At 41.7% G+C, this 14,355-nt stretch overlaps 2 protein-coding genes across 2 annotated transcripts in view; one reads left to right on the forward strand and one right to left on the reverse strand.

Moving 5' to 3' along the window:
• CPS1 (carbamoyl-phosphate synthase 1) overlaps window positions 1–13,636 on the reverse strand; it is a 370,424-nt gene extending 356,788 nt beyond the window's left edge. Inside the window, exons 1-2 of the mRNA XM_047870099.1 lie at window positions 13,618–13,636; window positions 7,830–7,983 (exon numbers count right to left, since the gene is read on the reverse strand). The gene's annotated coding sequence lies outside the window, so the exon portion shown is untranslated. The remainder of the gene's footprint in view (window positions 1–7,829; window positions 7,984–13,617) is intronic.
• The window catches only part of ACADL (acyl-CoA dehydrogenase long chain), a 51,569-nt gene continuing 50,552 nt past the window's right edge, over window positions 13,339–14,355 (forward strand). Inside the window, exon 1 of the mRNA XM_047870101.1 lies at window positions 13,339–13,540. Within this exon, the coding sequence (XP_047726057.1) occupies window positions 13,464–13,540 (77 nt within the window). The 5' untranslated portion in view covers window positions 13,339–13,463. The remainder of the gene's footprint in view (window positions 13,541–14,355) is intronic.

Consider the following 14,355-nt stretch of genomic DNA (forward strand, 5'->3'; position numbering starts at 1 on the left):
AGATAAAGAGAGAATTCTGAAAGCAGCTAGGGACAAACATGCCCTAACATACAAGGGCAGACACATAACAGTAGTAGCAGACCTATCTACTGAAACTTGGCAGGCCAGAAAGGAGTGGCAGGAAATATTCAATGTGCTCAATATGAAAAATATGCAGCCAAGAATCCTTTATCCAGCAAGTCTGTCATTCAGAATAGAAGGAGAGATAAAGGTTTTCCTAGACAAACAAAAACTGAAGGAATTCATCACCACTAAACCAGCCCTATAAGAAGAGATCCTAAGGGGGACTCTTAGAATAGAGTAGAATGTTGCAAAGACCACAAAGGACCAGAGACATCACTACAAGCATGAAATCTACAGATAACACAATTACTCTAAATCCATATCTTTCAATAATAACACTGAATGTAAATGGACTAAATGCTCCAACCAAAAGACGTAGAATATCAGAATGGATTTAAAAAAAAAAAAAGACCCATCTATTTGCTGTCTACAAGAGACCCATTTTAGACCTGAGGACACCTTCAGATTGAAAGTGAGGGGATGGAGAACCATCTATCATGTTACTGGAAGTTAAAAGAAAGCTGGAGTAGCCATACTTACATTAGGCAACCTAGATTTTAAACTAAAGGCTGTAACAAGAGATGAAGAAGGGCATTATATCATAATTATGGGGTATATCCATCAAGAAGGGCTAAAAATTATAAATGCTTAGCACCAAATTCGGAGGCACCCAAATATTTAAAACAATTAATCACAAACATAAGAAATCTTATTGGTAAGAATGTGGTAATTGCAGGGGACTTTAATACTCCACTTACAACAATGGACAGATCATCCAGACAGAAAATTAATAAAGAACCAATGGCCCTGAATGATACACTGGACCACATGGACTTGACACAGATATATTCAGCTTTTCATCCTAAAGCAGCAGTATACACACTCTTCTCAAGTGCACATGGAACATTCTCCAAGATAGATCACATACTGGGTCACAAAACAGTCCTCAACAAATATAAAACAATTGAGATCATACCATGCACATTTTCAGATCACAGTGCTATGAAACTCGAAATCAACCACAGGAAAAGTTTGGAAAACCTCCAAATGCATGGATGGAGGTTAAAGAACATCCTACTAAAGAATGAATGGGTCAACCAGGAAATTAAAGAAGAAATTTAAAAATATATGGAAACAAATGAAAATGAAATCACAACAGTCCAACCCTTTGGGATGCAGCAAAGGCATCCTAAGAGGAAAATACATTGCAATCCAGCCCTATCTCAAGAAACAAGAAAAATCCCAAATACAAAATCTAACAGCTCACCTGAAGGAACTAGAAGCAGAACAACAAAGAAACCCCAAGGCCAGCAGAAGAAGAGAAATAATAAAGATCAGAGCAGAAATAAACAATATAGAATCAAAAAAACAAAAACAAAAACAAAAGTAGAACAGATCAATGAAACTAAGAGCTGGTTTTTTGAATTTTTTTTTTAAATTTTTTTTTTCAACGTTTATTTATTTTTGGGACAGAGAGAGACAGAGCATGAACGGGGGAGGGGCAGAGAGAGAGGGAGACACAGAATCGGAAACAGGCTCCAGGCTCCGAGCCATCAGCCCAGAGCCCGACGCGGGGCTCGAACCCACGGACCGCGAGATCGTGACCTGGCCGAAGTTGGACACCTAACTGACTGCGCCACCCAGGCGCCCCGAGAGCTGGTTTTTTGAGAAAAAACAACAACAACAACAACAACAACAACAACAACAACAACACAAAACTGATAAACCACCTGTCAGACTTCTCAAAAAGAAAAGAGAGAGGAACTAAATAGATAAAATCACAAATGAAAATGGATTTATCACAACAATCCCTCAGAAATTGTGGGGAATAAGCTTAGGAATTCCCTGAGCCTGCACTGATGAGTTAACAAGGCAAAAAGAATTACAAAGCCATAGGATGCTCATACCCAAGTTTGGGTGAACAAGATTAAGTAAATAAGTAAGAGAGGGTGGGGCAAAAGCCCCAGGATAGAGACAGCAGGGCTGAGGCCCCAGGATAGAAAGGGTGGAGCAAAGGCCCCCATTACAGTATATAAGGTAAACAAGATTAGGTATTCAGGGCAAAAGTGTCCCCCAATTTAGTACTATAGCAGGAAGCTGCTTTCACAGGAAGGAAGGACCAAATTAGGCAAACAGGTAAATAGGGCTATAGACCCCTGAACTACAGGTGAAGCTGCCCAGAGCAGAGCTGATTAGCAAAAGAAAAGGTGCCTTGTTAACGCTGAAGTACTTGCTCTCTCTGTCTTATTCCCTAGGCTAGCTAAGATAAACAGAGGTGGTGCCTCATGTCTGCTGTAAACAACCTTCAGCCCAGTTGCCTGGCACCAGGATTTTGTTTTGTATTAACCCAAACCCCTAACCTCAAATATCTTTAAGATGCCCTTTCCCTAACATCCATGAGTTAATGTTCACAGTTTCATTGTCTCTTTGTGCACGTCCATCACTATGTTTGTAAGCCTTATGATCCTAATAAAAACAGAGCAAGGACCCTTAATCGGGGCTCTTGTCTTTTCCCAGACATTAGTCATCTCTCGCATTTAATCCTGTGTCCCGCATTCTTGCTAGACAAGAAAGAACTTTAGACTTAGAGTCCAAGACAAGAAATACAAGCAATTATCAGAGAATACTATGAAAAAAAATTTTTTTTAAATGTTTATTTATTTTTGACAGACAGAGACAGAACATGAGCGGGGGACAGGCAGAGAGAGAGGGAGACACAGAATCTGAAGCAGGCTCCAGGTACTAGGCTGTCAGCAGCACAAAGCCCAACGTGGGGCTCAAACTCACAGATGATGAGATCATGACCTGAGCCGAAGTCAGACGCTCAACAGACTGAGCCACCCAGGCGCCCCCTATGAAAAATTACATGCCAACAAACTGGACAACCTGGAAGAAATGGACAAATTCCTAGACACCCACACACTACCAAAATCAAACAGAAAGAAACAGAAAATTTGAACAGACCCATAACTAGTGAAGAAATTGAGTTAGTTATCAAAACTTTCCCAACAAATAAGAGTCCTGGGCCAGATGGCTTCCCAGGGGAATTCTACCAGACTTAATACCTATCCTTCTCAAGCATTCCAAAAACTAGAAATGGAAGGAAAGCTTCAGGATTCATTCTATGAAGCCCGCATTACCTTGGTTCCCAAACCAGACAGAGACCCCACATACAGGCCAATATCCCAAATGAACATGGATGCAGAAATTCTCAACAAGATACTAGCAAATCGAATTCAAAAGCATATTAAAAGAATTATTCACCATGATCAAGTGGGATTCATTCCTGGGCTGCAGGGCTGGTTCAATATTTGTACATCAATCAACATGATAGATCACATTAATAAAAGAAAGTATAAGAACCATACGATCCTGTCAATAGATGCAGAAAAAGCATTTGACAAAATACAGCAACTTTTCTTAATAAAAACCCTCAAAAAAATCAGGATAGAAGGAACATACATAAACATTATAAAAGCCATATTTGAAAAGCCCACAGCTAATATCATCCTCAATGGGGAAAAACTGAGAGCTTTCCCCTTGAGATCAGGAACACAACAGGGATGTGCACTCTCACCACTGTTGTTTAACATAGTGTTAGAAGTCCTAGCATCAGCAATCAGACAACAAAACCAAATAAAAGGCATCAAAATTGGCAAAGAGGAAGCCAAACTTTCACTTTTCGCAGACGACATGATACTCTACATGGAAAACCCGAAAGACTCCACCAAAAGGCTGCTAGAACTGACACATGAATTCAGCAAAGTCACAGGGTAAAAAATCAATGTACAGAAATCGGTTGCATTTCTATACACCAATAATGAAGCAACAGAAAGAGAAATCAAGAAATTAATCACATTTACAATTGCACAAAGAACATTTGCATTTATACAATTGCATAAAATACCTAGGAATAAACCTAACCAAAGGGGCACTTGGGTGGCTCAGTCAGTTGGGCGTCTGACTTCAGCTCAGTTCATGATCTCACAGTTTGTGGGTTTGAGCCCTGCATTGGGCTCTGTGCTGACAGCTTGGAGCCTGGAGCCTACTTTGGATTCTGTGTCTCCCTCTCTCTGTGCCCGTCTCTCACTCATGCTCTCTGTCTCTCAAAAATAAATAAAAATGTTTTAAAAATTAAAAAACACTAACCAAAGATATAAAAGATCTGTATGTTGAAAACTATAGAAAACGTATGAGGAAAATTGAAGAAGACACAAAGAAATGGAAAAACATCCCATGCTCATGGATTGGAAGAATAAATATTGTTAAAATGTCGATACTCCCCGAAGCAATCTACACATTCAATGCAATCCCAATCAAAATTGCACCGGCATTCTTCTCAAAGCTAGGACAAACAATACTAAAATTTGTATGCAACCACAAAGGACCCCGAATAGCCAAAATAATATTGAAGAAGAAAACCAAAGTGGAAGGCAGACTTCAGCCTCTACTACAAAGCTATAATCATCAAGACAGTATAATATTGGCACAAAAACAGACACATAGACCAATGGAATAGAATAGAGAACCCAGAATTGGACCCACAAATGTATGGCCAACTAATCTTTGACAAAGCAGGAAAGGGTATCCAATGGTAAAAAGACAGTGTCTTTAGGGGCGCCTGGGTGGCGCAGTCGGTTAAGCGTCCGACTTCAGCCAGGTCACGATCTCGCGGTCCGTGAGTTCGAGCCCCGCGTCGGGCTCTGGGCTGATGGCTCAGAGCCTGGAGCCTGTTTCTGATTCTGTGTCTCCCTCTCTCTCTGCCCCTCCCCCGTTCATGCTCTGTCTCTCTCTGTCCCAAAAATAAATAAACGTTGAAAAAAAAAAAAAAGGAAAAAAAAAAAAAGACAGTGTCTTTAGCAAACGGTGCTAGGAAATCTGGACAGCAACATGCAGAAGAATGAAACTAGACCACTTTCTTCCATACACAAAAATAAACTCAAAATTGATGAAAGACCTAAATGTGAGACAGGAAACCATCAAAACCCTAGAGGAAAAGCAGGCAACAACCTCTTTGACCTCAGCCTCAGCAATTTATTGCTTGACACATCTCCAAAGGCAAGGGAATTAAAAGCAAAAATGAACTATTGGGACCTCATCAAGATAAAAAGCTTCCACACTGCATAGGAAACACAACAAAACTAAAAGGCAACTGACAGAATGGAACAAGATATTTGCAAATGACATATCGGATAAAGGGTTAGTATCCAAAATCTATAAAGAACTTACCAGACTCAACACCCAAAAACCAAATAATCCAGTGAAGAAATGGGCAGAAGACATGAATAGACACTTTTCCAAAGAAGATATCCAGATGGCCAACCGACACATGAAAAGATGCTCAACATCACTCATCATCAGGGAAATAGAAATCAAAACCACACTGAGATACCACCTCACACCGGTCAGAGTGGCTAAAATTAACAACTCAGGAAACAACAGATGCTGGCGAGGATATGGAGAAACAGGAACCCTCTTGCACTGTTGGTGGGAATGCAAACTGATGCAGCCACTCTGGAAAACAGTGTGGAGGTTCCTCAGAAAAGTAAAAATAGAACTACCCTAATACCCAGCAATAGCACTACTAGGAATTTATCCAAAGGATACAGGAGTGCTGATTCATAGGGACACGTGTACCCCAATGTTTAGAGCAGCGCTTTCAACAATAGCCAAATTATGGAAAGATCCTAAATGTCCATCAATTGATGAATGGATAAAGATGTGGTTTATATATATAATGGAATACTACTTGGCAATGAGAAAACATGAAATCATGTCATTTGCAACAACATGGATGAAATTGGAAGGTTTTTGCTGAGTGAAATAAGTCAGTTAGAAAAAGACATATATCATATGTTTTCACTCATACGTGGACCTTGAGAAACTTAACAGAAGACCATGGGGGAAGGGAAGGGGAAATAAAATAGTTACAAACAGAGAGGGAGGGAGGCAAACCACAAGAGACTCTTAAATACAGAGAACAAACTGAGAGTTGATGGTGGGGCAGGGGAGAGGGGGAAATGGGTGATGGGCATTGAGGAGGGCACTTGTTGGGATGAACACTGGGTGTTGCATGTAAGCGATGAAACACGGGAATCTAACCCCAAAACCAAGAGCACACTTTAGACACTGTATGTTAGCCAATTTGACAATAAATTATATTTTTGAAATTGCCTGGCTGTATTCTTCAAAGAATGTCAATGTCATGAATTATTAGACAAAAGGAACTGTGCCAGGTGAAAGGATATTAGAGAGGCAAGATAACAAAATATTCTACATTGGACTTGTCAATAAGTTCAGAAATAGCCAAATCAAACCAGTGAATCATTGAAGAAGTAATTAGTAAAAGTTTCTTCCGCACACACCAAAAGTTCACAAATGGGAAGCACTCAAACAAAAACATAGAATAAGGCTTAGGGGTTTATTATTATAAAGCAGTTTAACAGTAGTGTACCCCACCCCCACCCCAATCTAGTTTTGCTTTCCACAGTTTCAGTTCCCCATGGTCATCTGTGATCCAGAAGCAGAGGATCTTCCTTCTGACAAATCGTCAGTAGCCTAACACCATGTCATGGTGACCACGTCATTCACCTCACTACATCTCATCACATAGACATCACAGGAAGAATGGTGAGTCCAGTACAATGAGATAGTTTGAGAGATCATATGCACATAAAGTGCTCAAAAAAACATTATTTTGAAAAACAAAAAAGTTCATTGAGGAAAAGAAGAGATAAAGGTGCAAAATAACAAGATTACATGTCAAAGGGGCAATCAAGCTCACATTTCAAGGAGGTATGGCAAGTATCCAAAACAATTATTTAGTATTTTCACATTTGAAAATGGCTTATAGATCACTTAATGTTGTATTTCATTAAACACATAGATAATGTCTTCCTAATCTCTTCATGTAAATGGAAATGTATAATGAAACCCGTCTCCACAAACATCACTAATCACTCCCTCTAAAATTAGGAGTCTTGGGGTTTCTTCAATGATGTGGAGAACAAAGGCAAAAGGAAACATAGATAAAAATAAATTTCCTTTTACCTGCAGCCCATTGACAAATACTTGACACAGAGTGTAACATTCCTCCAGGGACTCCCCCAGCTGTGTTAATGGTGATGCCTGGCTAGAGGGAAAAAGAACCTTAGCTTGACAATAGCCAGGCCTCCAGGATCCTGCAAGTCTTCTTTAACATATGAAAATCCTTTTGGAAATCCCACCCCCTCCAAAGTATACAGTCAACTGCTCTTCACAATCTCAGTACAGCTCTTTTTGTTCAAGGGTCCTGTCATGCTATAATACAAACACCTTTTTGCACTGAAAACATCTCAAGAAATCTTTCTTGGCCATTGACGCTGGACCCCAACACTTCAAATCACCTCACTTATGTTACTGCATTTCCTAGGGATTTGGCAATAATTCTAAAACTCTCTAGAGAAATCTTGCCTTTGTCATCTACATGGGCATGCCTGGTCCTGTTCAGAGACTCAAAACATAGCCACAAAGTACCACAAAGGCCTGCTTGCTTCAGACAGCTCCCCCATAGGTCTGCCCCAAAACTTCCGTTTCCTCTTGAGGCAAATGAATTTTTATCTTGTTCAGATCTTCTTGATCTGAAATATCACTATCAGAGCCAATTATTTGAGTTAGAAAAAATCTAATTGTTGTCAAATTGATTATTAAAGGCCATTATTAAAAGTCAGGATTACCTGAAAATGTGAATATGTGAGTGGAGGAGAATAAAAACAGCTTACACTTACAGAAAGTTCTATGCAGAGGCTTCAGCAACAGTGCCCTAGTCCAGGTCCTAGATGTGGTCTAGGTGAGATGGAGGCTGCAGAACTTGCCAAGGCAAGGCCAAGGATATCTCCTCACTAAGTTGGGCCTCCTGGTCAAGGACATGAAGATAAACTCCTTGTGATGTGGGAAAGAAAGGTAAATGAAAAATTAAATTTCCTTATAACCTATAGCCCATTGACAAGTCCTTGACACAGGCAGAGTGACCTTCCTCTAGGAGCTCAGCTGTCTCAATGATGACACTTCACTAAGGGGCAAAATGCAATCTTGGCTTAACATTATCCCAACCCCCCAGGATCCTGTAAGTCCACTTTAACATATAAAAATTTCTTTGGAAACTTCTTTTACCTCTTCCCCCCAAGATATAGGCTGGCAATCATACTCCAAGCTTATGGCCCACTGATATACTTCTGAAGGGTCTCATAACTAAGTTTTTACTAAACAGTAATAAATGACCTTTTCCTAACAACAGCTAGCCCCTCAAGGTCCTGGAAACCTTGTTTCCAAACTACCTTAGAGACTTATGCTATCCCCACCCACCTCCCAACCTGAAAGTATATAATCAGTCACTCTTCATAACCTCAGTGCAGGTCTTTCTGCCCATGGGTCCTGTCCCCATGCTTTAATAAAACCACTTTTTGCACCAAAGATGTCTCAAGAATTCTTTTTTTGGCAGTTGGCTCCAAAGGTCAACACTTCATACCATATCACTTGGCGTTCTAACTCTTCTCCTTGCCTATTAAGGAGTTTGAGATCAACTTTTTTTCTATTAATGTATCTCTTTAAAGATTAAGGCCATGCAAAAGGAGACCTGCGCTGGCCAGTAGACTGAGTTCAAGGCATTTGTCACCATCCGGAACTACAATGGCCAAGTTGTTTCTGGGTGTTATGTGCTCCAAGGAGACAGCGTCTGCCACATGCTGGGGCATGGTCTTGGCCCACTTCTCTAGACACAGGGCAGTGAGTGATGGGGTTTTGGTACAAAATGCTAATATTATTAAAGCATGGGGACAGGACCTGTGGTCAGAAAGAGCTGCCCTGAGGTTGTGACAGGTAACTAACTATATACCCTCAGGTTGAGAGGGAGTTAGGGATGGAGTAAGTCTCTAAGGAATTTTGGAAGCAAAGTTTCCAGGACCTTGAGAGGGGAAGTGCTGTTAGGAAAACACCATTCATTGCCATTTAGTAAAACCTCAGTCATGAGACCCTTCAGATGTATATCAGGGGGCCATAAGCTTAGGCTATGATTACCAGCATATATGTTAGGGTAGTTGAGATAAAGGAAGTTTCCAAAGGAATTTTTATATGCTAAAGTAGACTTATAGGACCCTGGGGTGGGGGGCGGTCAGGATAATGTTAAGCCAAGATTCCCTTTTGCCCCCAGCAAAGTGTCATCACGGAGGCAGCTGAGCTCGTAGAGGGAAGTCACTCTGCCTGTTTCAAGGACTTGTCAGTGGACTGTAGGCAGTAAAGGAATTTAATTTTTCATTTGCCTTAGTTTCCCACATCACCATGGCAAGCACTTAAACCCCTTTCCTTTGTTTTTGGGTGGCCAGGAGTATCCAAGGAATATCACACATATTCCACCTGCGAGGTGGGGAGAAGCAGGATTGCTGTCAGCCTATACTTTGCCCTCAGCCTGCCTTATGCTTCCTCCTCACTATCAAACAAATAATGGTAAACCTGAGGTTGTATTGCTTGGGTAAATGCTGTCACTGTTCAAAGTTATATATATATATATATATATATATATATATATATATATATACACACACACACACACACATACAAAGGAAAATTATAGTTTTTGTGACTCTTGTTGGAAATATTGCTTGTCCTCTAATGTTTGTTCTTCCAGATTAAGGAAACTTTCTCTTAAGATACCTATGACTTACAGAAATGTGATAAAATATTCCTTTGTGAACAAAATAAAGCATTTAATTTTCTCCCTACCTGAACCCTCTGAAATTCAAAAGCTCTCAATAAGGATTCTTTCTCTCATGGTCATTACAGTTATTTGCATAAATTCAATAAGAATCTGTTCTCCTTGTAACAGTTCACCCTTGGAGGTACTGGTTATTTTTACCAAGGGTTTGACTGGAATGTCATATTTGAGAGTGACATGCATAGACTCAGATACGACCAGACAGTTTTAAGGAACTAAGGTTGACTTTATGAAGCATGAAGCCAATAAAGCCCCTTGGAAATGTTGGTCTGATACCTCGCTTAGAGAGTTCCCAGCAGCCTTACCAGGTGAGTAAAGAAGGTCACTTCCCGGCAGGTGCAGGAACCTCAGGATACCTTGGGGACCTCATGAAGAGGAATTCACCCGATCCTATCGGTATTGCAGGCATGTCTGATGGCAAGTACTTGGCTTGGCTTCTGGCCTGGCGAGGCTACTAAAAGTTCAGTCTAGAGGTTCCTTATAAAAAGTTCCAGCAAAGCAAATTTTAAAAGATCTATATGACCAATCACTGTTCTTGATGAGCTTATGTAAATAATTAGGCTGAGTTTGTTAAAAGTGGACTCATTCTACAAATGAATTAGTCTTGATTTGGCTCTCTCTGGAAATCAGGGTTACTAGAGAGAAAAATTATATTTCAATAACGCACCTTTATGGACGTTAAATTCTAGTTCTGATTGCCTTTAAATGTTTGTTGTTTGCCTACACTAGACAACTTGAGGCAAACTTCAGAGAAATTGTCACAAAACTCATGTATAGACAATCTTTGTGCCTGTTGCTCTATGGGCCATTCAGATGGATCACCACAGACATTTGAATTACAAACCAGAAAACCCCATCTGATTCTTGCTGCCTGTTCTCAGACTATCTGAGGATGCTTCAAGCTTAACATCTAAAAATCTCACTGGTAGAACTGGCAGACACTGGGTTTATAATTTGGCTTTAGCCATTAACCTGTATTTTTGTTTCTATAATTATCACTTACTAATCACCTAAGCAAAACAGAATCTGTATGATGATTAATTAACACTACCTATTACACAATGAAGGCCTTAAACGATTCTCAAAATAACATTATATTATTAAACACTAAAATAACTCAAATGCATTAAACAATTCTTCAAAATAAAATGCCTTAGATATTTTACCTGTTGCACAGGTGGAATTTGTGGTCTCATAAAAACAAAGTGCTGTGTATACATTCAGATTACCACAGAAATATTTCTGAGTTTCTAACTGAAAAATACTCAAATTGGCACTTTAAATGATCCTTCTCTTTCCTTTAATAAGTGGTTGAACTCCTGGACCGAACTAAAGGAAGATTTTTGTCAACTATCAAAGGACTCTTATTTGGGCCTCTTTTTGTTACTTTAATCATGTTTTGCTGTTTTCTCCCATGTCTCTCCACCTGGTGCCGAGACTCCTTCAATGCTATAACTTCAAGCCAACAGATGATCCTTTCTCCTCAAGAAAACTCCCATATGATATCCACTCTAGATATTGTTGCAGTTAGCCTTTTCTAACTCCTATTAAATTCTCAACTGACTAGCCTTGACCCTTAGGTAAGCCCATCTCTACGCCCTTATTGCAGCATGAAGATGCTACAGAAGATGAGACCTTCTGCCTTTAACAACCTTAAAGATTTAAGGGTCAAAGTTGTTCAGGGGGGGAAATGAGGTAAATAAAGGCAAGAAAAATGTAGTTTAAATTAAATTCCCTTCTAGCCTGCAACCCACTGATAGATGTCAGAGACCTGCAGCATGTAACACTCCCCAAGACCTTTATGGTTGCCATAATGCCTTAACGTTTACACTTCCTTAAAAACTAGGGGCACCTGGGTGGCTCATTGCATCTGACTTCCGCTCAGATCATGGGCTCACGGTTCCTGGGTTCGAGACCCGTGTGAGTCTCTGTGCTGACAGCTCAGAGCCTGAAACCTGCTTCAGATTCTGTCTCCCTCTCTCTCTGCCCCTCCCCCACTCTCACTTTGTCTCTCTCCCTCTGTCTCTCTCTTAAAAATAAAATAAACATTAAAAGAAAAAACTAAACTAAAAGCAACCTTATCTTGAGAATAGCTAAATCTTCAGGGTCCTGTGAGACCCTACTTTCAGCATCCAGAAATTCCTTGGAGACCTAAGTTAGCTATACCCCCCTCCCTTCACAAACTTGAAAGTATATCATCAGTCGCATCTCACAGTCCCAGCGCAGCTCTTTCTGCCCATAGGTCCTGTTTACGTGCTTTAATAAAATCACCTTTTTTGCACCAAAGATGTCTCAATAATTCTTTCTTAGCCGTTTTCTTGCGAACCCCACTTCAAATTTCATCACTGGTATGGCTAGCCTGGTAGGGCTTCCCCTGGAAGCACTAGACTCATCTGGGCCCAAGAAGCTGCTGAGGATAACTGATAGAGACAATAGCCACACCTACACCAAAGATTGCACTGCCACCACGGGCAATTTTGCCAAGGTCACCTTTTATGCCATCTCTAGTATCTATGGCTATCTCAACAAGACAGCCTCTAGAAAGTGGCCCCATTCACCAAGTTTCCCTAGCAGGAGTTCATGAACCTTCTAGTAAAACACAGAAGAGTCTCCATGCAGAGGATCCAGTCTCCAGCTGTTGCCACCACAGTGTTTTCATACAGGTAATTAAAAGTGAATTAATAAGCCTATAAAAAAAAATCACCTGTGAGATGTGTAACTATAGGATCCTGGACCTCATCATCAAATGTTATGATTCAAAATGTAGTGCTGCTGCTCCCTGATTCTCAGACCACACTGAGGCACTCTAAAGCAGTGTTGTATTATTATTTTTCAGACGTTCAGCAAGATCATGCAGAAAAAGGTCTCTTATTGCCCCATACAGACAGGTAATTTGATCAGCCAATTACCATCTTGAAAAACCAAGAGTCTGGTCCCATGAAGCTTATAAATACCCGGCACAGCCTCCTAATGGCGGAGGTCCTAAGACCACCAGCCAGCCAAGTCTAGAATTTTGGCAGGCCTGCACGGAGCCTGGTGCTTCCCTCAAGTCAACAAGTATTATTCACCTAATATTAATACCTGATCGGTATTAACTCCCTTTTTAGTTTTTAACTTCCTGATATTCTGCATTCAGTGAATAAGTTCTTGATTTCTAACACAAAATCTTGTTTTCACTTGCCCAAGTTCAGGCCTTGATAACTGTCCTCCACTAGTCGAATGGTCTAAATGGCCTCTCTTACCTCCTTAGATTTCCACTCGGCAAACCCTATTTAGAGTTCAAAATCCTTCAGAGATTTCCCATCTCCAAAACCAAGTTCGTAAATTTCAACAGCTCAGACTATCACCCCGTTGAAATGTTGGTTATTACACAGTATTTCATGACTTCTGGAAAATGGCATAGCAGGAATCCAAATCAAATATTATTTGGGTGGCTGCGACTCTGAAGAGGGGAGTGTTGCAACGCTGGGCTACGCTCCGCCCGCCTGCTCGAGGGCTGGCAGGTCTTCTGGCTTCCGGCTCCGCAGCCGGGCGCATTTATCCCCATTAAGCCGAGTAGGACCGTGAAAGACTGTCGGCTCGCGGGGAACTCCGCCCTAGAGTCGCCGAGGAGTGGCGTCCTGCGCCCCTGCCTCCCTACGCCGTCCCAGCCATGGCTGCACGCCTGCTCCGCAGCTCCCTGCGCATGTGGGGCGGCCGGTGTGCCCTGCGTTCACCGCCGGCCGCGAGGTCAGTGCCCGCCGGGCTCCAGCTGAACGGCCCCGGGGGTAGGGGGTTGTCTACGGGGTAGGGGCGGCGACACCTACCCTTCCTGGGGACCCTGAACGCGGCGGCGAGCAAGGCGCGCCAGTCTGGGCCGGAGACTCCGCGGGTAGGGGCTGGGCCTGGTGGGACCCACGTCGGCGAGGGCGGGCGGGGGTGTCGGCCATGACCGCCTCACCGCGGGGTTGCTCGAGTTCGGGCTGCAACCTTTCATCTTAGAAAGGTGGCTGAAGGCCGCGTCCTGATTGTGAACGGGTCACTGGGACTCCCCGACTGGCAGATCTGGAGATCGCAGGAGCCCCCTTTGCGAAGCCTATGTGGAGGAGTGCCCCGAAGAAGGCAGCCTGGGACAGCAAAGACCTGACACCAGCCCCATGACACAACGACATTGAGGTTTATTTAACAAATCCTTTAATTAATTAAATCCAGGAGAGTTAATAGAGTTTCTAAGTGGCTCTGTGCCTATTAAGGTAGTGTTCATAAGATCAAAAGTTTAGATCATATAAAATCCATTCATCGGATAAACTGGAAGCATCCGGGATTCGCTATTAAGGAGAATGACAGGAATGATAAACTAGCTCATTATAACATTGGTGGAACTCTGAGATGCTATGGGAGAGGAAACGTGTGTTATTCCTGAGGAGAGTTGGGAAGACTTCACCGAGGCGGTGACCTGACTTTAGGATGCACATACTTTTCTAAGCTCTTCCCCAGAACGTCATAAGAGTGTGAGCCTCAGATTTTTGGTGTCACTACTTTTTTATGCCCTGAAAGTTAAAGGA

The sequence above is a fragment of the Prionailurus viverrinus genome, chromosome C1 (genome assembly GCF_022837055.1).
Source record: "Prionailurus viverrinus isolate Anna chromosome C1, UM_Priviv_1.0, whole genome shotgun sequence".
NCBI classification, from domain to species: domain Eukaryota; kingdom Metazoa; phylum Chordata; class Mammalia; order Carnivora; family Felidae; genus Prionailurus; species Prionailurus viverrinus.